Here is a 23,151-nt window from a genome sequence, read left to right on the forward strand (position 1 = left end):
CAATGGAAAAGACCGGCCACCCGAGGACGAGGACGCGAAGCAGGTAGAACTTTCCAGTTGCTCTCACATGCTCGCGGGCAGGTAAAATGGGCAGTCGCTTAGAAAACAGGTTGGGAATTTCTTAAGTTCAACATAGGGCGCCTGGGTGGCTCAGCCATTAAGCATCTGACTTCGGCTCAGGTCATGATCTCACGTCACGGTTCATGAGTTCAAGGCCCATGTCGGGTGAGCTCGAGCCCCGCATCAGGTGAGTATGAGCCCCACTTCGGGGGAGAGCCCCACCTCTCTCTCTTTCTCTCCCTCTCTCCCTCTGCCCCTCGCTCGCTTACACACTCTCTGTAAAAAAAAAAAAAAAAAAGTGAAACGCACACGTACCCTCTCACCAGCCCTTCCGCTACTAAGTATGTACCCGAAAGGAACAAAAGTGTACATCCGTAAAAGACTTCTACATGAATGTCTGTAGCAACTTTATTCATAGGAGCCAAAAAGGGGGAAAACTCAAAGGTCCGTCCACAGCTGAATGGATAAAGAAGCATGGCGCATCCACACCGGGAAATACGACACGGGGGTAAAAAGGGATGGACCCTGGTGGGATAAGATGAATTTCAAAATAATTGCAGGTGAAAGAAGCCAGACGCAAGAGAAAATATGCTCTAAGACCGTACTTACACACAATGCTAGAAAATGCAAACTGACCTAGAGGGCAGAAGGCAGATCAGTGGTTGCCTGGGGACAGGGGGAGGCTAAGGGGGAGCCCGGGGAGCAATCACAAAGGGACAAATCACAAAGAGGAAACCAGGAGTGGTTCATTAGCTTGATCCTTGTGATGGTTTTCTGGGGGTGCACACGTGTCAATACTTAATAAATAGCACACATTAAATATGCACAGCTTATTGTATGCTATTTATACTGTAATAAAGCTGGAAGGGGGAAAAAGTCACTCCAAAGTAACAATAAATTCCAAAAAGCAGCAACAACATAAAACATTCTATAATCACCGTGCAATTAAGTTAAAAATACAAGACAAGGGGCGCCTGGGTGGCTCAGTTGGTTAACCGACCGACTTCGGCTCAGGTCACGATCTCGCAGTTTGTGCGCCTGCATCGGGCTCTGTGCTGACAGCTCAGAGCCTGGAGCCTACTCTCCCCGTCTCTCTACCCCTCCCCTGCTCACGCCCTGTGTCTCTCTGTCTCTCAGCAATAAATGAATGTTTAAAAAAAAAAAAAATATATATATATATATATATATATATATATATATATGACAAAATCTGTGGGGGAAAGGCCACCATCTTGGGGCAGGAAGAGTCTTTCACTCACGCATCAAAGAAGCGGTCCAAACCCAAACCGCAGAAGGTCTAGAAATAATAGTGATGAAAACACCACATGTGAGGTCCTACGGGGAGGCAGCTAAACACGTCCTCAGAGGAAAATCCAAAGTCTTAAAAACTTACATATGAATAAACAGACCAAAAAAAGTGTCCAAAGTAGGAAGTGAGAAAAAGAACGACATCAACCTAAGGGAAGTGGGACAGAAAAGTGCTGGATTAGAAAACCAGCCCCCGACCCCCCAGGCACCTCCTCACTCTTCCTACACCCCTCCCTCCACCCAGGCTCACAGTGGGTGCAAAGCCCCTGACTGCCTTCCCCACCTGTCCTCCCCACTCCCCTCTGGACTCACCAGACACCCCTCAGGGCCTGCTCCACCCCTACCCCACCCCAGCTCTCCTGTCCTCCAAGCCTGGCCCCCCCTGGGGAGGAGGGCCAAGGGGATGGGGTGTGACCACACACCTGGGGGCAGGGGTGAGGGGGTGAGCCCACACAGGGAGCAGGGGTGGGGCAATGAGCCCACACAAGGGGCAGGGGTGGGGGGTGAGCACACACAGGGGGCAGGGGTGGGGGGTGAGCACACACAGGGGGCAGGGGTGGGGGGGTGAGCACACACAGGGGGCAGGGGTGGGGGGTCAGCACGCTCACAGGGCAGGGGAGAGGGGATGCACTCGCAGCTGCAAGGTGTGGGCTACCAGCCCCCAGAAGAGGGTCCTGCTCATGCACCGGCTGAATGAGCAGAGCAGCCGGACGGAAGGCAGACACAAAGGCCACCCACACCCCTTCCCAGAGCAGTGGCCCCCACTTAGGGAGCCGTCGGGATTGCCAGGGACCTTCAAACATGCCGAGGCCCAAGCCCCTCCCCCAGACACCCAGATTTAATCTGCGCACGTCTCTCGACTTCAGTCGGCTCATTGCAAGAACCAGGAGCGACAGGGGAGAGGTGGCCCAGGAGGCAGGAGGGCTGGTCTGGAGCCCATCTCTGCCGTCATCTCTGCCTCTTGCCGGCTGCGCAACCTCAGACCAAGGTGGTGACCTCCCTCAGATATAAGTGTACCTCCCAGAGGTAGCTGGGGATTGAGGATCACTGACATGTGTCTTCAGCTCAGTAGGGGTACCAAGGGGAACTGTCATCACTGTTCTCCCCCCCCCCCCTCCCGCTGAGCAGCTTGATATCTGTGAGCCCAGGGGGCTCCAGGACCACCTGCTAGATCTGGGAATCCAAGTGTGAGCAGGCGGGGAGAGGCTGGCCATGTAGACAGGGCCACCTTGGATCCACAGTCCCCAGCTTCCGTGAGACTCTTCTGGATCCAATTCCGAATGCCTGGCTCCTGGCTCAATGGGCTTTGTCCCAAACATGTAATTTCTATTTTGATTCCGTGCGACATTTAATGAAACGACTTTCAGACACCACGCAGCATGTCTGAGTTATGAAAGCACAGCTTCTGGATCCCCAACACGACACAGTCACAGGCCCCTCTTGTTGCTTCGGGAACTGCCCCTTGTCTCTCGAGGGGGGTACACTGAGCCCGCGGATTCGAGGTGAGAGGGGCCAATGTCGACCTGATGCAAGCCCCCCCCCCCACCTCCCGCCCATCTGCCCCAGGGCTGGCGCTCCCCACCCCTACCCCCGCGGCTTCCCCGCTGGACAATGACAAGCAGCCTCTGCCCGGCTTCCTCTCTCCAATCCAGTGCTGCTCAAATTGCAGATCAAAAGCATTGAGGGAGACTGAAAATCAATGGAGAGGATTGCAAACAGCATTTTTAGAAAAACAAATGAAACAGAAGAGAAGAGAAAACGCTGGAATGCATCGCACAGGGTTGGAGTGATCGCCGCTTCCTGGCACCTTGGAAGGGTTAGGTCTCTGTAAAACGAAAGACTGACGGAGCAGAGCTCTAATCCACTGCCATCCGGCCTCTTGGAAACGTACACCTGATCTGTTACTCCTCTGCTAAGTCAGTGAGGGCTTAGGGACAGAGTTCAGATCCCTCAGCCTGACACTAAAAGCCCCCAAGACCCGGTCCCTGTCCACCCGAACCCTCCTTCCCTAGCAGAGGGCAGGGCCAGCCGGGGCCCCTCGGTGCTCGGCGGATCGAGAGGACTGGACAGCCCGACTGAGCGAGCAGTGCGTGATGTCACCGGGGCCGTCTCCTAGGTGATCCCACGCCACCTGCTGACCTCCCCTGGGCTGGGAGGACTTCCTAGATTCTATAGAAGCAAAGGTATAACTATTTCTGGAAGCCTTCTGTTCAAAAGGAAGTAGAAGCCTTACAATCTCTCAACAACTCGGCTATTAAAAATAGAAGTTCCACCTACGCACGGGAACAGTTTGTCGGGGATCACTGAAGGGCCAGAGTCGTAAGGTCGCTCATGTGTTTGGGGGCCGAGGCAGCTGCCGGGCTCAAGAGCCGGAAGAAGACAGACAGCTGCCTGCGGCAGGAGCCACAGCTCCAAGGCCCCCCAAATCTCTAGAAGCACAGGGATGCCAAGTGATACTCTGCCAACAGCTCCAGAACAATCATTTCCCACACCACGTAAACATCCGGACAAGCACAGGTCCCAAAGAAAATTGACAAAGAAAGCAATCGTGCCTTAGCAAGTCGATGCGAGACTGAGTCTCTGACCTTGGGAGCACCCGAGGAGATGCCCTGGGAGCTGGCTGCCGTCTCTGGCCGCTCCAAGTCCATGGACGACAGCACAACCCAGCCCAGGGCCGGGGGCCAGCGGGGGCTGGAAGAGCTGGTGTGCAGGAGGATTCCGCCTTCAGTCTGGGCTCCGGGCCCCGAGGGCCTGAAGCCGCGGGTGATGGGACCGTCTCCAGAACGCCCTGCGAAGGGGCAACAGCGGCAGGATGGACAGAATGGTCACTTAGCATCGGCAGCCACTTGCAGGTTAGCCAGGACAGGGGACAGGAGGAGGAGCGGGGAGTGAGCCCCATTTACTAACCACCCCCTCAGGGGCCAGAGGCTCCAGAGCATTATCTCATTTAACCCTCACTCTTGTGACCCTTCTGCTACCGTGTCAGAGACCGCAGGCTCTCCCCCACTCACTTGCTCCTGAATTCCCTCATTCATTCATTCCCTCATTCATTCATTCTCTCGTTCATTCATTCACTCGCTTAGTCACTCGCTCATTGAATAGATGTTTATTGAGAGAATCTAGAGCACCGTGCCCGAGTCAGAGGCCAGCTGAAGATACCGTGGGGGCAGCAGACCGCGTCCTTGACCTCAGGGGACTCACAACCTGGGGGGCGGGGGGAAGGGTCAGAAAAGCGGCAGACAGGTGTAATTCTGCATGATAAACCCTCAGAGCAGATGCTGCTGCGGGCCATGGGAGCACAGAGAAGACCCCTAAGCCCACCCCTCCGGGCCTGGGGAGGTACCCAGGTAAAGTGGTCTCCGGAATGAGACGAGTTGGACAGGTAGCAAGGTGCAGGCAAGGGCAGGGAAGCGGCAGAAGCGATGTGTTTGAAGCCCTGAAGCCCGGTGAGGGTCAAGGTGAAGCCAGCGAGGCACCTGGACTGGTGCAGGATGAGGGCTGTGGCTTTATCTGGAGGACTGGGGGCGCCCCGGGGGCTTTAGCAACATGGTGGCCCCGCTTGATTTACTTTCTGAGAGATCGTTCTGGAGGCTGTGCGGATAACGGACTGGAGGAAGGCAGAGTGGGAGACGGCAGGCTGACCGTGAGCGTGGCGGTAACCCAGGAGGTGGCCGTGGGACTGCGCCCGAGCGCCATCTGGGAGTGGATCCGCAGGTGGTGCTGGGGTGGGGGTGGGGGCCATGAGGCAGAAGGGAGGGTGCGAGGCGCCCCCTCCCGGCCACGTGGGGAATAGCAGAGCCCATCCAGGATTTAGGACCTAGCTCCTAGGGGCATTCACTGAGGAAACAGGCGACCAGGGTATCAGGGGTGCAGTTCGGGGGCAGCGTCCCCAAGTGGGGCGCCCGAGTGGAGATGTCTGTCTAGTTGAATGTTCGGTCTGGAACTCAAAACCTACATTGAGGAGAGAGTTGCAATTCCATAGACGGGTGTGAAGAGGCTCCAAGAGAAAACCCTACAGGGGCAGAGAGGAGAGGGGGAGCAAAGACTGGGAAGGAGAGGCCTGAGCGGGAGGTAGGTGTGGGATCGCGGAGCCATGGGGATGCTGCGGGGAGGGGGGGGGCAGGGAAGCGGGGTTGCTTCCCAGGACCTGCAGGAACCGGGCCTGGAACCAGGTAGGGGCAGGGGCGCCCTGGGGAGGGGGACAGATTCGCCGCTGCCCCCTGGGAGAAGTGAGGGGTGGGGCACCCACAAACATCAAGAACAGGCAAAGCAGCCCAGGTGGGCAGAGTACAGGCCTGTGACTGGTCCCAGCCTCCCCCCCAACTCCCACCTCAGTGCTGCTCCTTTGCTGGAAACTTCCCTCTCCGGTCTGTACTCACCCCTCCACAACCTCAAACACCACCTACACATCAGACTCCCGAGTGCCGTCTCCAGCGCCGGCCTCTTCCTCAAGCTCCGGTCCCACGTCCTCACCAGCCCGTCCAGCACGTGCCGACGCACCCGGCAGGCGTCTGGAAGGACACCTGCCCGGACGGCCTCTGGGCCCCTCCTCGCTGCCCCGCTCCTCACGCTTCCCCATCTCAGTCGCCACAACCCATCCTTCCAGGACCCCCGGAGCCTCTGACCCCTCTCTCACACACAGGCAACTCCCGAGCTAATCCCGTCAGCTGTCGCGGCCGGCGTGCCACCTGTCCCTCACCTCCTGTGCCGACAGGAGGGCCCGAACCCACCCTCGTGTCTCGCTGTGCTCTGACCCCACAAATCAAAACCGTCCCTGCCACAGGACCTTTGCACTTGCGTTGCCAACACCTAAAACAAGCTTTCCTTGCCAACCGTGTGGTCTGTCCCCACTTCCTCCTCCCGTCCTTCAGAGCCCTTCCTCGACTACCCACATGAAAGAGCATGAGCCCTTTACCCATCCCCCTCCTGCTTACTTCCATTTCCTTCCCGTGACTTACCGCACGGCGGTTAGTTGGCTGGTTTTCCGCGTCGCCCGCCAGTGCGCGATCTCCGCGAGGGCCTGGGCTTCCTCCGCCTTGTGCTTTGTTGTCTCCCGGCACCTGAGCAGAGCGGACACGTGTAAGGCTCTCAGCAGACGGGTGTCAGTTCCTGGTGTCCCCGACCCCACGCCTCACCCTCCTCCCGACCGTTCGGTCTTGTTTGTGCTACTGTTTCTGGCCCTGGAAGAGCAGCGCTCCTACCCGCCCCTCCCCTCTTTCCTTCCCAGCAAGAACAGGTAGGGGGTTCCTCCCCTGCGCTCTACCCTCTCCCTCCCAGACCCAAGCGGCACCCTCCTCGGTGTGACCTTGGGACGTAGGACCCTTAATCGCATGCTGTCTTCACTGTAAGACCAGGCCTCAGTCAGCAGGCTCCCTCCATTCAGACACAAGCCGGTGCCATCTACAGCCAGAGGGTCTACTGAGGCCTCCGTGGCAGTAACCGGCAACGCAAAAGGAGAACGCGGGTCGTGCCCACAGGGGTGGAGAGCCTCCCTGGAGAGGCCACATTCGTATAAGAGACGTCATCCCAGGAGAGCCCCAAGACCTGCGTAACTGAGCTTGGCTGGGTGGGCACCGTCCGCCTGCAGACCTAACCCCTGGGCCCAGGGGACTGTCTCAGAAGCAGCAGAGCGGGACCCAGCTGGGTCCACTGGGCTCCAAAGCCCAAGGTTTCCTGAACTGAAAGGGGGCACCAGGACGGCGCCCCCCACTCCCCGGCCGGCCACTGCGGACAGAGACAACTGGCTCCCAGTGCCCAGTGGTCCCCCAAGCCTCCAGAGGCAACCCGGAGGAGTGGGCGCCCACGGATCACCGGCACGGCCCCCTCAAGTGGCCATGACGTCTGCATGATGCCGCCCACACGCCCAGGGCACTTGCAGTGGTGGTGGTGACACGTCGAGGGCCGGCCCAGCCCTCCAGGCGCGGGGAGAGGAGGCAGCAGCATCGGCCCCAGGGAAGCCACTGCCTTGTGGCAGCAACCGCTCTCCAATATTTATTAGGGGAAAATTGAAACAGGGAAACAGAACCGAAGGAAAAACTGCTGTCACTCCTGCCTCCCTGAGACAACTGTTTTCACTTCTCCATTTGCGGTACCTCCTGTCTTTATCCATATGTACACATATTTTTATGCCATTGTAACCACGGGACGCAAATAATTTACCGTCTGCTATTTTCCTTCGCCATCGTCCCGTAAGCAGCTCCCCACCATCCGTATCTACCCTTTATAACGACTGCTCAGCCCTCCCCGGGGGGACAGGGGAGAGACTACATAATTCGCTCACCCATGGCCCTTCCGCTCGGCATTCAGATTACTCCCAGCCCTAACTCTCAGTGGAGATGGGAAGCTGAATCCCCTTTTAGAAATTTCAAAATGAGCGGCACGCAGGGGGTGGGGGTGGGGGGGCTCAGTCGGTTGAGCGGCCGACCGCGGGCGTTTTGGGTCACGATCTCGCGGTTTGTGAGTTCGAGCCCCGGCTCGGGCTCCGTGCTGACAGCTGACAGCTCAGAGCCTGGAGCCCGCTTCGGATTCTGGGTCTTCCTTTCTCTCTGCCCCTCCCCCGCTCCCACTCTGTCTCCCTCTCAAAAATAGATAAAATATTTTCTAAAATTTTTCAAAATGAGCCGGCCATTCAGCGAGCATTCGCGGAGGACCTTCCACCTGCAGAGGACACAGAGCCTTGCATGCACACTCCACACACAGGCACAAATACAAACCCACTGCCAGCCTGTAGCTCATGCACCACCCGCCCCTCCCCCGCCAGCTCCCAGCCCTTCCGTGGCTCCCCACCGCCACCAGGTCAAGTAGAGGCTCCCCCCCCCATGGCGCCCCAGGTACCAGGTCAAGTACAGCCTCCCCAAGGCCTGGCATCCCTCTCCGTACCCCACAGGGCCCAGGCTGACCTTCTCAGCACCTAGCGCCCTGCACCGGTGGTGTGGGTAAATGTTCAACAGCCAGCTCTCCAGAAAGGGACCCTGGATTGTAGCATTTACTAATCCCCATGGTGTCAGTACTCCCACCAAAGCGGATTCTGAGCACCACATGCTCAGCAATACACCGTTACATAGTTATTCGCACCACGGAGACACGACAGGCGACAGGCGTCACCAGCCTCAGGAGCCCCGGGAACAGTAACATGGTTAAGACAGAGTTTAAGCCGTTACTATATTTCTCTTTAATATACTTTACGAATGTTGAGCTTACGTCATTTACTTTGTAATAATGGCTGTTGTAACTAACCACTAGCTCAGTGTTATGAGCTGAATTATGTCCCCCTAAAATTGTCATCCCTCTGGGCTGACAGCTCGGAGCCTGGAGCCCGCTTCGGAATCTGGGTCTCTTCCTCTCTCTGCCCCTCCCGTGCTCCTGCTCTGCCTCCCTCTGTCTCTCAATAATAAATAAATGTTAAAAAAAATTTTTTTTTAAAATATTTTAGCTCTACCTAAATACGGTCTCTGTGGCAGCATTTCCATTCTGCCACAGCAGCATGAAAGCAGCCTTGGACAGGCAGACGGGAGTGTGGCCGTGTCCCGGCAAAACCATCTATGAGCGCTGAAATGTGGCTTCGTATCATTGAAACATGTCACGAAATACTATTTCAGTATATCTTTAAAAATTCTTAGCTCAGGGTCTGTACAAAAACAGGCAGTGGACCAGACCTGGTTCCTGGGCCCAGTTTTCTGACCCCCGACCTTCTGTCTGTTCCTCCCCACACACCTCAACCCCCAGCACAGGGCGGGGGACAGAAGGAGGAGAGAGGCTAAGTTAATGTTTAATGATCGAGGGTGAAGAGAGGAAGGTCAGCCAGCCGGGGGCAGCCTCTCCGATTCAGCTGCAAAGACCATTTCCAGGCAACATCATGAATCTTTTTGAATGCAAATTTTTTTTCTAATAGGCCCAGGGAAAAAAGGGCTTTCTGAAATATAGATCAAGTTTCTCCCTGCCAAAGAGACCCATCACCTCTTTGTTGCCTCTAATATTCTAAATGATCTCTCAGAAATAACGGGGTGCCTGAGTGGCTCTGTCAGTTAAGCGTCCGACTTCGGCTCGGGTCATGATCTCGCAGTTCGTGAGTTCGAGCCCCGCCTCGGGCTCTGGGCTGACAGCTTGGAGCCTGCTTTGGATTCTGTGTCTCCCTCTGTCTGCCCCTCCACTGTTTGCACTCTGTCTCTTGCATTGTCTCAAAAATAAATAAATATTTTTAAAAAAAGTTATTTCTTTTTTAAGAAATAAAATCCAGTGCCTCTTCCGTTAATAACTTCTCTATTGAGTATCGCAAAAATGAGCCCAATCAAACCCGCAGAGATAGAACTTGCAATCAATGTCGCCAGGGGCTGGGAGGGAGGGGGGCCGGGGAGGAACTTGCTAATGGGGGGAGGGCCTCTTTTTGAAGGCAGGAAAATGTTCTAAAGTTGATCGTGGTGATGGTGACACATCTCTGAATGCACTAAAAGCCAACGAAGTTTGGCTTTAAATGGGTGAACTGGATGGTCTGTAATTATACCTCAATAAAGCTGTTTCAAAAAATACGCTAGGCATTAGTCACCTGATTCCTACAATGGCATTTTTAAAAATTAATCTCTACAACCAACGTTGGGCTTGAACCCACAACCGTGAGATCAAGAGGTGCACGCTCTTCCGACTGAGCCAGCCGGTCGCCCCTCACGGTGACAATTTCTAAAGCCAGCCTTTTTGCCACCGTCCCTGCACCAACGGAAACGAACAGGCCCGCTGGGGTGTGGAAATGCAGTTCAGTAACTGAAACCCAGATCGGCCCAGGGGAGGCCACGCCAGTCCCAGGCAGGGCACCTATTTGCACACCTTCCAAAGCAAACCTGGCAGAGCATGTCCTGGGTCCCCGCAGGAGAGGCTGTCCGCCCCCAGGTGGAGGGGAGGCCCGGTGCAAGACCTCGCACAGGCAGCCGGTCCCCAGGATCTTTCTGGAAACAGCTGGAACCTTTCTGTGTTCCACCTGCCAGGCTCGTTATTGCTTCCCACCTCCTTACTAAGCCTGAGATTCCAATTCCCGTGGGAGTACGTGACCCTCTCCTCAGCCTTCCTAGGGCAGTGGAGGCTCCCCAGGCCCACCATGCCATTGGGGGGTCTTAGGCAGAAGCAAGTTGGGCATGGTTCCCTGGGTCCAAAGCCTGGGCCAGTGAGAATAGAGGAGACTCCTGCCCAGACAGGCCACCTGACCAGTGTCAGGGGCAAAGCAGAGCAGGGCACACAGGCAGAACAGGTAGGGAGCCAGAAGCACTTTCCTCGGGACCAGAGTAGAGGCCTGGGGTGCCTGTTCTCAGAAAAGTTTGCATGCCATGGAACCGGGACACCTGAGTCCCTGACTGGCCGCTGTTTATCTACCTGCGGTCCTCAGCAAGGCCCACGACCTCCCTGAACCTCTTGGACACATCTGTGATGTGGGGGGGGGGGGGGGGCCCGCGCCCCCAGGGTGGCTGTGGACCAAATGAATTCACGACTGTGGGTGCCGTCCAGGTAGAACTTCGTCGCATGTGGCACAAACATCCTGATGCTCTTAGGAATTTATTGGCTTACTTAGGTGAAAATCCTGGGGAGTGGAACTCAGGCGCGGCTGGATTCAGAAAACGAACAAGGTCCTGAAGACCCCGTCTTCTCTGAAGCCCCCTGCGGATCAGCTCTCCTCTCCTGAGTCTGGGCTCCTCTCTCAACAGGGCCTGCCTTCCTGGCTGCGAGGAGGCTGCAGCAGCCCCACACCCTTTGCACCCTCAACTCCAAAGCCAAGGGTAAAAACGGCCTCCCCCGCCCCCAAACTTAACCCAAGCCCTAAGCCTCCGGCTGGGAGAACCCGCAGGGGCTGTCAGAGGGCTTTTGATAGTGAGCAAAAGAGGTCAGTCAGTGGCCTCTGAGGGAAAACGAGGCTTTCCAAGGCCCTGCCCTCTCCTGAAGCGTCTTGCCAACACCAAGAGAGACAGCAGCTCCCTCCCACCACCTCCATCCAGTTCAGAGTATAGAAAGAAAGGCCTTCTCTGGGTCACAGGTGGTCTCGGCGCGGGTCCTATAATCTCTCAGGTCAGGCCACGCCCCCAAGGCTCTGCCCTCCCCAAACTAGGAGGACCTGACATCCCCACTCAGCAAGTCTTGCCATCTGTCACCATCCAGGCCCCGACCCCTGGTTCATCCCCTTAGTGGGGACAAATTGTGTGCATCGTGCCGTCCATTAGGTTACACCCGCTGAGCCCATGCTGGACCCAGGACCCCAGCCTGTGGCCCTGCCTGGACATGGGAGCACCAGGCACCTTCTCTCTGGTAGGAAAGTGAATTGCACCTGCTGGAGACAGTCGATAAAGGCTGTGCTCCGGGGGTGAATCTCCAACCACCTGCAGGTACACTCAGAGGACTCTGAAACAGGGACGATGCAGACAACCCCAGGTGAGGATTAAAAAAGCGGGACAGTGACTAAGGAGGGTTAGGTCAGAACCACAAGACATTCCCCCTTTGGCCACCACGTCCAGCCTCCATGAGGCCCTGGGAGGAAGGAGAAGTCAATGCCCAAAGGCACTGCGGACAGGGAGGCCACGCGGTCAAGTGCGGAATTACAACCGCGTCTCCTCAGATCATCCTTCAGGCATGAACTTCTATTTGCAGGAAGCCTTTTTGCCCTTTTCTCTTGTTAACAGTTCAGCCCAAGGCTTTTCCCCATCCACCCTTCTGCATTATGTAAGTTTTGGAAATGGATTCTCGTGGGGTCTTGAGCTCCTGTGATTTCAATTGGCTAGGGCGGTCTGCCTGCATTTGTTCACGGATCTCATGGTGGTTTCCACTCACCACGCTTTGCTTTTCTCATCTTTTCTGCCTGTTAGACTGATCACGTGTCCCACGCCCCTACGCTGCCTCCCTGTGACTCTGGTGGGTTCTTTCAGGTTGTCCTCATCTTGCCAGCAGAACTGCAGATTCTTCAGGTGTCTGGGGAACCTGCGTCACCAGCCTCTTATTTTTAGCACAAGGACCTTCCCCCAGTGTCGCCCCTGCCACGTGGTCCAGTGTTCTGGGTCCCCCTGATTTTATCCGTGCTTAGACTTACTACAGGCTGACCAATTCCTATGCTCACCATCCTTCCTTTGGGTACCATTTCCTCCCTAAAGGGCATTCTTCACTTTTCTTTTGAAGAGGGGGATGCATGAACTCTGGCTGAAGTCTCCCTTACTTCTGAATAGGTTTTCATTATTTTCTCCGCATTGAAAAGATTTGGTTCCATAATCTTTGGCTTCGACTGTAGCACTGTTGCAAATTTCTGCTTAATGGTTGCTCCTTTATAGAACTACCGTTCCTGTAAACGTTAATGACCTTTGCCGATATGCTGCACAGACTCACTACAGGTGAGTCTAAGTACGGATTTATTTTCATTTACTGGACTTGGGATTTCTTGCACTTTCTGATTGAGTCGCTTCTAGGAAACTATCAGTCATCACCTCTCTCATGAACATCTATCTCCTTTAGAAATAACATGCACCCCCTTCCACCCTCCACATCTCCCCCCCATCTACTTCTAGAGAATTCCCCCAGGTTCTTTCCTGTCACCCATGCACCCTCAGTTGTGTTCCCTCTTACTAAGCATCTTTTTTTTTTAAGCTCCAAGACTTAATTCCAGTAGTTTTGTTAGGTTATGTCTAGAAATCGTAGCAAGATTCTTTTTTTAATCTTTCTTTAGAATACTCCATTCTTTGGGCTTTCATTTTTTTCCCTCTGAACCCATTAGATCTATCATTCTGTTAACTGGAAGTTCTTGGGTTTTTACCTGTTGTTCCTACAATCATGTGGCTTCCTCCTGTTTGTTTTGTAACCTAAAAATGGTGAACACCGTCTGTGGGAATCACAGGCACCCAGGCTGGGGTTATGGATGTTCCTAGATCACAAACCCGTGAGAGGTGTAGGCCTAGGATTTTGATTTGGGGGAGTCCAGAAAGATAAGCACCCTCACCCTCTCCCCCAATGCCAGTGGGATGATTTCCTAGCCCCATCTCACTGTGGTCCTGGCTTGATGGCAGTTTCTGTACTACAGGTCAGTCCCTTCCCTACAAATCTGGGAAGGGGGGTGGTCTTTGGTCCCTCACCCCCCAGTTTCTCTAAGGGACTAATAACCACCCCCAGCACTCTGATAAGCCCGAGCTTCCCCAGTCCATCTCTGTTCCCAGCATCTGAAAATTCCCCTTTCTTAGCAAGTCATTACCCACTTAACTCTTGTGATCACTGGTGTGTTTGAAGCCCCGAGGGTGTTCAGATCACCTCCGTCTGCTCTCTTGCTGGAACCACTCCAGTCCTTAGAGCCAGGCCAAGGGGACTGTGGTCCCTGAACCTTACATCCGGCAGCAGGGTCAGCCATTCTCGTCGTAAAACATCCTGGTGTCCAGAATCCCCTCCCAGGAACGACAAGGGCCGTCACTGACCGTTCTCTTTTTCAAGTGCCCGGAGTACACCGGGAGGGTACCCTCCTCCACAGAAGTGGGGTGGGGCTGGGGGGCTTATTAGCTTTCCCTGGGCCGACAAAAGCCACAAAAGCCACGCCATACAATCCTGCTCCCTCAAAGCTACAGCCACACCCCAGGGAGCCAGGACTGTATTACTCTGCAGAACTAAACCATTATCTGGATCTCTGGACCAACACTGGCAGAGCTATTCACCCTCAACAGCACACACAGTCAGCTCCCTGGCCACGTGGCATTAGATACCCGTCCAGCTCCAGCTATGTCAGGAGCCAGGGCTCAGGCTGGATCACAGGCCAGGGTGGGCAATTCTGACTCAGTGGCCCGACTGCACTTAACTGACGCAGACCCTCTATGGGTCTGTTCTAGAGAAGGTAGCTGGCATAGGTGGACGGCAGGTGCAGGTGTGACTGTAGGTGACCCACAGGGAAGCCATTTGGAGTTGGTCCCGAGAGCGTGGCTGCCCCAAACACCCACGGTGGGCCTGCCACCAACCTGACAAGTCAAATGACATTCCGAGTGCCCCTCGGGTGGAAAGGGCAAAGATCACGTTCCTCTAAGACACAGAACATGCCTGCCCCCAAGACATTACCCACACCAAATACTCCGCTCAAATTATTTCTCCAGGGCCTGATCCTTGGAGGTCTCATGCTGAGACAGGGGGACGGGCAAGGACCTGGACGTGCCTTCTCCGCGGAAGTCTCCCATCCCTTCCTCCTCCAGAGAAACAAGGTCACCCCCTCCACACGCCTCTCCTAAGTGCTCATCCACCTCAAGCTCTGCTGCTCCTTCCCTGCCCTGGTTCCGCGACCACAGCACTAACATTCAGATTCACTTGCGCATCGGCTTCTTGCTTGAGAATAAAGGTAAGCTGCGCAGGGCGGGCCAGACCCCCTGCCCACCTCTACCTGCTGGGTTAAAGTGGCAGACAAGACACAGGTCACGATTTCAAAGACGCTTTAAGAAGGCAGGCCCGGCAAGGCCATTTATGGACAGAGGGACCAACCCAAGACTACAAAGAAGTCCATGCAGGTCAAGTTGATGAGACGAGGAAGCACAAAGCTGTGGAGATCGTTAGCCCCTTCTGGTCCCACCGCCTGTTGTTTAGCAGATGGGAAAACTGAGGCTGAGAAGTGGTTCGCTTAGGGTTGCTGGGAAATTAAACCCAGTCGGTCCGGGCTTACAAACTCCGCGTGCAGCGTAGTTGATGCTTTTGACCATCACCTTTCAGGCAGACCCGTTTCCTAGAGACCTTGTGCCAGAACAGGCATTAGGAAAGTCCCCGCCCCAAAATGGGATGGAAAGCAAATGAACTCCCGAGCCTTCATGAAAGGCTTTTTTCTTCCTAAACTGAAATGCAAATCTTATCAAGGAACAGATGCGAGAACAGTGCAGCACACCTGTGCAGCATTCAGTTTTGAGACTTCTAAGTGCTTTAGGCTAACACCAGTTTCCCTTTAAACAGATCAGGAAACTGAATCTGAGCTGGCAGAAATTCTTACACTGCACGCCAAAGGAGGCAGAATCCCAAGACCCGCTTCCGGCTTCGAGCTGCATGCACCTGACACGCGGGGCAGAATGTTTATTCACCTCTGTGTTGCACAAGTGTAAAAACCACACAATCTGGACCGACTTTAGGTAACAATAATTTAAAAGACAGGAAGCCCCTCTTACAGAAGTGCTTAAATCAACTATTTGACAATTTATACAACAAATGAAGAAAACAGACAAGGGAACAGGGCCAGGGATCAGCCAACACAATACAACGGTAACAAACGTGGCCGAAGGATTGGTGCGTATCCTCCTTCACGTTCCATGTAGCATCTTGGCCGGTTTTCTCCTTTTTGGGGGGGGGGCTTGGGGGACAGGGGTAACAAAGGCAGGTTGCCTCAAACTAGCCTTATTAGGTATATTATTCTGTACTTCATTCTAAAATTAATATGTGAATAGAACATGTATTTATAGCTCACGCAACTCTAGTTTTCTCCTGAAGGTCAGGAATCCGACAAGGCAATGCTCAGATTTAGGCAGGCACTGAAGTGAAGTAAGTGCACTGAACAATATCCACTTCGATCATGAACCGCGGTGCCGGGCAATTATTTCAAAACATGAACCACAGATACATCGGGCATATGCAGCAAAATGACATTTCCTAATTTAAAAAGCATGTAGCAAATATGAAAGGATGAAGTCAACAGTACCTACTTACACATGAAAGCAAATCAGAATAAATGCCCCAACTTTTCAGGGAGCCGATTTCAGTCCTGGTTTTGGCCACTTAACTGGAGTAAGACCTCAAGTGGGTCATTTTGTTCAAGGATCGTTTGAAGACTCAACGTACGGTGCTACCTCCGATCCTATAGCTAAGGACCTAAGGGTCTTTCACAAGAACTCAAAGTTGGGGGAAATACGGTTTGAGAAATAGACAGAAACTGCTCCTCCTGCACCCCCATGTGACCAGCAGCCCACTCACATCACATTCTAATCCTTGATGATTTAAGTTGGAAGCTCCTGTCCCCTCTGATCCCACCATACTCGACCTGACCTGTATTTATATAAAACGCAACCTGCCTTCTTTGGGACACCAACTGGCTAACACCCAGCGGTATGTGCAGGACTGACTTTAAAGCTGATCACAAAGCACCTCAAGTCGTTAAAGGAAATAAAGAGTAGAAATAACATGCTCGACTTGCACAGGTTTGGCAGACGTGGGTCACCTAGTAAATCCCGAACTGGCTCCCATTAGTGGTCAACAGAATGCTCTGCGTTTGGTCTAGAAACCAAGTTAGGTCAAATCAGGCCTTTACCTCAACAGTACAAAATAGGTTTGTGTGTAAAGTGCCAATTTTATATACAAAGCAGTAAGTAAACTTTAAAATCTGCTTTGAAGCACCAAGGCTGACCCCCTCCCAAGGGCCTTGTAGCAACTGTTTAATCTTGCCGGGTCAGACTCAGAGAGTCCCCACACCTTGAGCCATGATTGCTAAGAGCCATGAAGTCACGGACAGCCAGGGTGCTTGCAAAAGCCCAACACGGCCAAGCTCTTTCCTAAGAACCCAAGTAGCTTTTTTCCATGCTTCTTTCTAGGGGAGACAACTAGCATCACTAATCAACAGGCTTGCGTACGAGGTAGCTACACAGTTTTAACAATACTATTCATGAACACTATTGGTGATTCATAGTGTAGCTAGTTGATTCACTTCAAGTAGCTGATTTTTTTTTTTTTTTTTTTTTTTTTTGATGAGAAGGGTTGGAGGGGGAGGAATCAGCAACATAAGAGCACATCTTCGTTCACTTAGAAGTCAGCATCCAAGGTAAAAGAATTCTCTGTTGGACTTGACATCACTCCCATCCTCTGATACTCGCCTACTCTCTTCTCAAAGAAGTTAGTCTTCCCTTCCAGTGAAATATTCTCCATAAAGTCAAATGGATTTTCTACTCTGAAAACCTGAAAAGGTCCACAGCAAAATTTGAATACGGAACACCAGTTTCCGGGAGAACCAGAAGGCTATAAACAATACTGTACCTTGCCAAAACCTAGCTCCAGCATAAGTCTGTCTGCCACGAATTCAATATACTGCTTCATTAAAGTGCAATTCATCCCAATTAGTTTCACTGGCAAGGCCTCCGTGAGGAATTCCTAGGGACCAAAACAGAGCTTCTCAGTAAGATAGTAGCACAAATAAAGACATCTTCTAGCTAGCACGAAGAGACCCTGATGCAAAACCCACCTGTTCTATCCTAACGGCATTGATAATAATTTCCTTCACTCTCTGCTCTGAAGGCTTGTGGACCAGGTGTTTGAACATCAGGCAGGCAAAGTCACAGTGTAGACCCTAGGAAAAAAAGGTTTAGTATCACTGTAACGCCAGACCTTTATCATTAACATGCAACAGGAAATGGCTTTACCCTTTTCTGCATTCCCCTTGTACATCTTCCCATACTACAAGCACTTTAACTGTCAAAAAAAAGGAAGAAGAATCCAACGGCCATCTGCTCTGCCCATGCCAAGGCGGGCCCATCTGCATGCAAGGCCCTCCATGCTGCTACCCAGGTAGCAAGAGCAGGCCAGGTCCCGGCCCTGCTGCTCCGTGAGGTAGCCAAGGATGGCACAGGACTTCTGCTCCAAGCGTTCTTTCTACAGCATTCTTTCTACAGCCAGGAGCTCTAATTTTGCCACAGTTCCTGGCAGGAAAGGCAAAACTCAGTGGCCAGGCTAGTTTTGAGATTTACGACCTAATGCTCAGGAAACCAGTGGTGCAGTTTCCAGTGAATCGAGTCTGTGAGTCCTAAGGCCAAGTAATCCCTATCTTCCCCTACAGGAAGGCAGAGCATCTTACAAGGCATGATCAGCTGTCTGATCTGCTCATTGGGCTCCAAGTATGGCAGGGTTCGTGGCCCGTGCCTTTCAGACCGGACTTAAATCAGAACATCTGGACATACTCCACCTTCCTCTCCAGTTTAATCCAATAGCACTCAAAGACATACACTGGACCGGAATGGATTCTCACTTCATCAGGATGCTCAGCCTACTGCGAAATACACTAGGGTCACAGATAGGCTACCGGGCCAAAATAATACAACATCCCCTCACCTACAGTGCAGCGGACATATAAATGTATTGAGAATACAAATACCTTCCAGTAAAATGAAAGTAGTGTTCATTCTCTGCCAAATACAGGTATCACTGAACTCACATGTTAAATGTAGATATAAGGCAATCTGTTGTCTTGAGTTCCCTTCAGGGAACCCAAGAGTTGTAGATATTTGGGGTGCAGATTAGCCTGTTGTGTGTATTAGACTCACCTCATCTCTGCTAATAAGTTCGTTGGAAAACGTGAGGCCAGGCATCAGGCCGCGTTTCTTGAGCCAGAATATCGACGCGAAAGAACCAGAAAAGAAGATTCCTTCCACTGCAGCAAAGGCCACAACCCGCTCTCCTGCGGAAGAGTTAACATCGACATAGTTCTAGTGGGCAACCGAGCACGTGCACAGGAAGGGCTCACAAGCCAGTGACGGTCACCAGAGGATGAAGCTCAGGAGTAAGTGGGGCCAAAGGGGTCCTCACCGTAGGTAGACTCTTTGTCGCCAATCCAACGCAAGGCCCAATCCGCCTTCTTCTTTACACAAGGCATCGTCTCGATGGCGTTGAAGAGAAATTCCCTAGTAGGCACCCAGAGCGTCAGCAATTATAGCAAAGATCTCCTATCACAAACATCTAGGGAACAACACTGGGAACGAAGGCCAAATCAAGACTCAACCTGAAATGTTTTCTCATTACTGTTTTTGCTTTTCCCCCAGTGTTTTTTAAAATCTCGGCATTCATCTGGTTCCTGTTAATACAGACCTAAGTATTCTTTAATTCACAGGGAGCCCCGAGAGCTACGCACATCGAAAGCCTTAGTCCATTACACCAAGAGCACTTATCAGCTTAATTATATCAAGTCCAGGTCATGACAAGGTTCATAGGCCCTATCTTTAAACGTGAAAAGCCATAAAATCCTAACTGCTAAGACTACTTAAGCTATGCTGACCATTATCTTCCTCGACACCCCGTCCACCACCAGACTATAACATCAGGCCAATTATATGGGCCCCAAGTGCCATATGGATATAATAAAACAATTAAAGCCAATAAACTAAACAACCTGAGATTGCTTCCTACTAGAATTCTATGCCTCACTGATGAGCCCAGGTCAGGAAAGAAAATCGACTGGCCCCACACTTACTTGGGTCTTTATTAGCCTCTTCCGCCTCCAATGTATCCCTGTGCTCAGCTTGGGAGCCTGCAAATTCCCCAGCCCATTCCTTATCAGGTGACCTTGTTTTCTGAAGCCAAGGTCATCAGACGGTTGGGCTCCCTTCACTCTCTCTCCATGTCCACATGCTCTGTTGGAGACCTGGGTCTGCCTCTCCCTGGCGTTTGAAGCTTAACCATCAGACTTTCCTGATCCTGCCCCTTCTGGTTATTCATCCCAGTTATGCCTACCTTTGTCTTTTCTCATTTATTTATGTTTTTAAAAAGCACGAGTGGGGGAGGGGCAGGGAGAGGATCCAAAGCGGGCTCTTGGCTGACAGGCCGACAGCAGCAAGCCCCGCGTGGGGCTCGAACTCACTAACCTCGAGATAGTGACCTGAGCTGGAAGTCAGACACCCAACCGCCTGAGCCACCCAGGCGCCCGTCTTTTCTCATTTCTGTCCACAATGTTTTTACCCCCAAAGCGTTTCCCCAATCCTGCTAGCCCTACCAAGTCGTCACTCACCTTCCCTCTTCACACTCTCCCCGGTAATCTACAAGAGTCTGCTTTTCAGCTTTAAGACTTCTGCTCCACACAAGGCTCCCCTCCTGAGCTCTTAGTACCCAGAGCACTCAGGCAGCCATTGCTAACTTTCTCCTCCTCTCCAATCTTCAAAACGTAAGGTGGGCCTTAAGCTCCCCCTTTGGGATCCCATAACAAACCATCGCTCTGGTCAAACAGTTCTGTGCCTAAACTCACCTAATGGTGAACTGCCTGCACATCATTATGTAACTCGTCTCCCTTCTATTTCTAGGTCTTCTTTCCCGTACTGCATTACTAGCCTTAAGAGGAGAGTAACAGTCTACTTGGGTACACTCTCTACCTCCTTCACATCGCAGGTTAACAGCTTTGCCACAGGAGTCAAAACCGTCAGACCCAGGAATTAGTTCGTTGTACACAGCCTCTACGGATGTTTTTTGTTTGGTTTTGTTCAAAGAAAGGTTTTAGACTGAATGACCAACAAGAAAACGGAGTAACCGCCTAACTTTGTTTGTGTAAGTGACTGGCTCCTAACGTCAATTTAGGCCTCTTCCTCAGAGCAGACGTGACCACGCGAGGTAGGGATTTGCCTGCTTAGCCATTAGTGTCATTGTCTATCCCTACGTAAGCTCAAAAACTTGCAACAGGGTAACAATAAGTGAGTCCTAAACACGTTGGCATTCCACCCAAATACTCACCTCTCTCTGGGATCTTTAATGTAAGTGTCAATGAGGAGACTATACATCTCAGAATGGATGTTTTCCATGGCAATTTGGAAGCCGTAGAAACAGCGGGCTTCAGTAATCTGAACTTCTTGGCTAAACCGCTCCACCTAGTGGTAAAACATCACAGTGCAGCTTGAGGAGAAGCCACTCAGCCCCAGGACCCCAGATCCATCACACTCCCTTTGTACCATTACAAGGTTTGTTTCTACTTGAATACTTCTTCACTGTGCTGTGGTAACGCTGGACATTTCATGCCACACGCTCATTGTACAAATCAGGAAAAGAGATAACGCCTGTGTTACAGGGTTTCTGCGAACGCTCATCAGTTCATTCTTTCCTAACTCATTGCAGGAAGGATCCACTCACAGCAAGACATACATGGAATCAAGTTATGGGAAGAGCAAAGCCACAAAAAGAAAAGCAATGCCACAGCCACGAGGAGTAAACCCATGGCTAGCACTTAACATGGTCTTTGAGCTTCTCTAGAACCAGGGGGGAGAAAGATACCCATGAGGAAGAAACAACTGCAGAGCATATTATAAAACAGCAAATTCCATGTAATAGAACTATGACCTTACAAACACATATGATATCAGGGCGGGACAATGTTAAAGGTGAGGGAAGAGGACATTCTCCCAAGTCTTGAAGTGAATGAAAGCAGACGTCGTTTGGAAACTCACCAAGTTCTCATTTACTATGCCATCACTCGCTGCAAAGAAAGCCAGAACATGCGATATAAAATATCTCTCCTCCGCCTTCAGGGACTCCCAGTGCTGAATGTCCTTGGAAAGATCCACCTGAAGTTGAGAAGTTTCACAAGGGGTTTACACACACGGGGCCTCACCTATATACTTGGTTCTTAAACCTTTTAAGTCTACGAACACGGCTTGATCGGTAACATCCCTCCCATCCAGAACTCCCTTTGCCAGTGAGAACAGCTCACATCCTCCGTGGGCAGCCATCCCCAAGAAGAACCAGAGGAAGAGTCAAGTATATCTCCAGCCAAGGCATAACCGCTAGGGCAGGGGTCCGCCTCAAGAGTTGGGGGGCAACGCATAAACTTCCTTTTTAAGTCTCCCGGTTCCTGATCCTCGTTACCTCTTCGGCTGTCCAGAAGGAAGCCTCCGCTTTCTTATACATCTGCCAAATATCATGGTACTCGATAGGAAAGATGACAAAGCGACGAGGGTTTTCTCGGAGCAGTGGCTCATCCTCCACGCTGGGGACAAGCACCTTAGTTTTCTGCCGGGCGAGGGGGTAATGGAAATACGAATTGTAGGGCGTCCCACATGAAATTGCCATTTCTTCAGGCCAAGTGCGCCCAGTGGTCGGCAAGTTCATGTGGTTCAGTGTGTAAATGTCAGCTGTCACACGTGTATCTTACATAGAACACAACCGGGAGGTACCAGAGGGACAGGAGGAAATCTACGGAAGTGTGTGGCAGGCCAGGGAGGGAATGCTTTGGCGGGAAAGGAGCGCGGGCCGGGGAGGGGCTAGGGTTTGAAACGGCAGAGGAAACAATGAGGCTTTGGCGCCAAGAGCCGGCTGGCGTCCCCTGCCGGCAGCGCCCCGCCCCCACAGGCCCCTTCCCAGCCGGCGGCCAGACCCCCACTCACCGGCTCGGCGGGCTCCTGGAAGATCCTCCGGGCGGTCTTGCTGGCCAGCACGCGGCTCCCGCTGAGGGCCGGGGGCTGCGGGGAGACGCGCGGTGAGGGGGCATGCCCACGTCCCAGGAGACCCCCGCCGCCCCGGCCCGGCCCGCGCGTCCTCACCGTGTTCTCCTTGTCCGCCAGGCTGAGCCCCTTCAAGGGCGAGAGCTGAAGCTGCTGCTGCGGCTGCTGCGGGTCCACGATGGTGGCGAGCGGGACGCGGACGGAGAGCATGGTGGTGGCGGCGGCGGCGGCAGGGAGCGGACGAGGCGGGCGAGGCGGCGCGCGGGTCCTGGGAGCCCCCGCACCGCCGCGCGGGCTTTTAAAAGCCCCCCGGCGGGGCTGCGCGCTCAGTGGGCGTGGCCAGACGCCGCCTTCCCATTGGATGCACCGGGCCCCACGTCAGCCGTTCGAGAGCCGCGCGGGAGCTGCAGCGCCGAGCCGCCCGGGACCCCCCGGGACCCCCGGGACCCCCGTCCCCGGGCCCACCCCGGGTCCCCTGGACCCGTGGACCGGGCTAGGGGCGCCGCCGCCCGGCTCCCTGCGGGCCCCACCGGACACAGGCTGCAGCCCCCGCGCGCCCCGGTGGCTGTGGCGCGCGCGGGACTCACTCCTCCGGGAGCGGCTCGGATTGAATGCAGCAACGCGATTGGAGGCCGCCCGGAGCGGGAGAGGA

General features: G+C 53.3%; 1 protein-coding gene across 1 annotated transcript; it reads right to left on the bottom strand.

The window, feature by feature from the left end:
• Positions 1-15,361: 15,361 nt before the first annotated feature.
• RRM2 (ribonucleotide reductase regulatory subunit M2) lies at positions 15,362-22,796 on the bottom strand. Its single transcript, XM_049652552.1, has 10 exons — positions 22,599-22,796; positions 22,443-22,517; positions 21,925-22,068; positions 21,507-21,623; positions 20,800-20,933; positions 18,892-18,986; positions 18,630-18,763; positions 17,555-17,659; positions 17,350-17,463; positions 15,362-17,271 (listed from the first exon to the last, which is right to left on the bottom strand). The coding sequence occupies exons 1-10, from the start codon at positions 22,707-22,709 to the stop codon at positions 17,119-17,121; spliced, it is 1,182 nt and encodes a 393-aa protein (XP_049508509.1). The 5' UTR covers positions 22,710-22,796; the 3' UTR covers positions 15,362-17,118.
• Between the last annotated feature and the right edge of the window lie 355 nt (positions 22,797-23,151).

The sequence above is a fragment of the Panthera uncia genome (assembly GCF_023721935.1).
Source record: "Panthera uncia isolate 11264 chromosome A3 unlocalized genomic scaffold, Puncia_PCG_1.0 HiC_scaffold_12, whole genome shotgun sequence".
NCBI classification, from domain to species: Eukaryota; Metazoa; Chordata; class Mammalia; order Carnivora; family Felidae; genus Panthera; species Panthera uncia.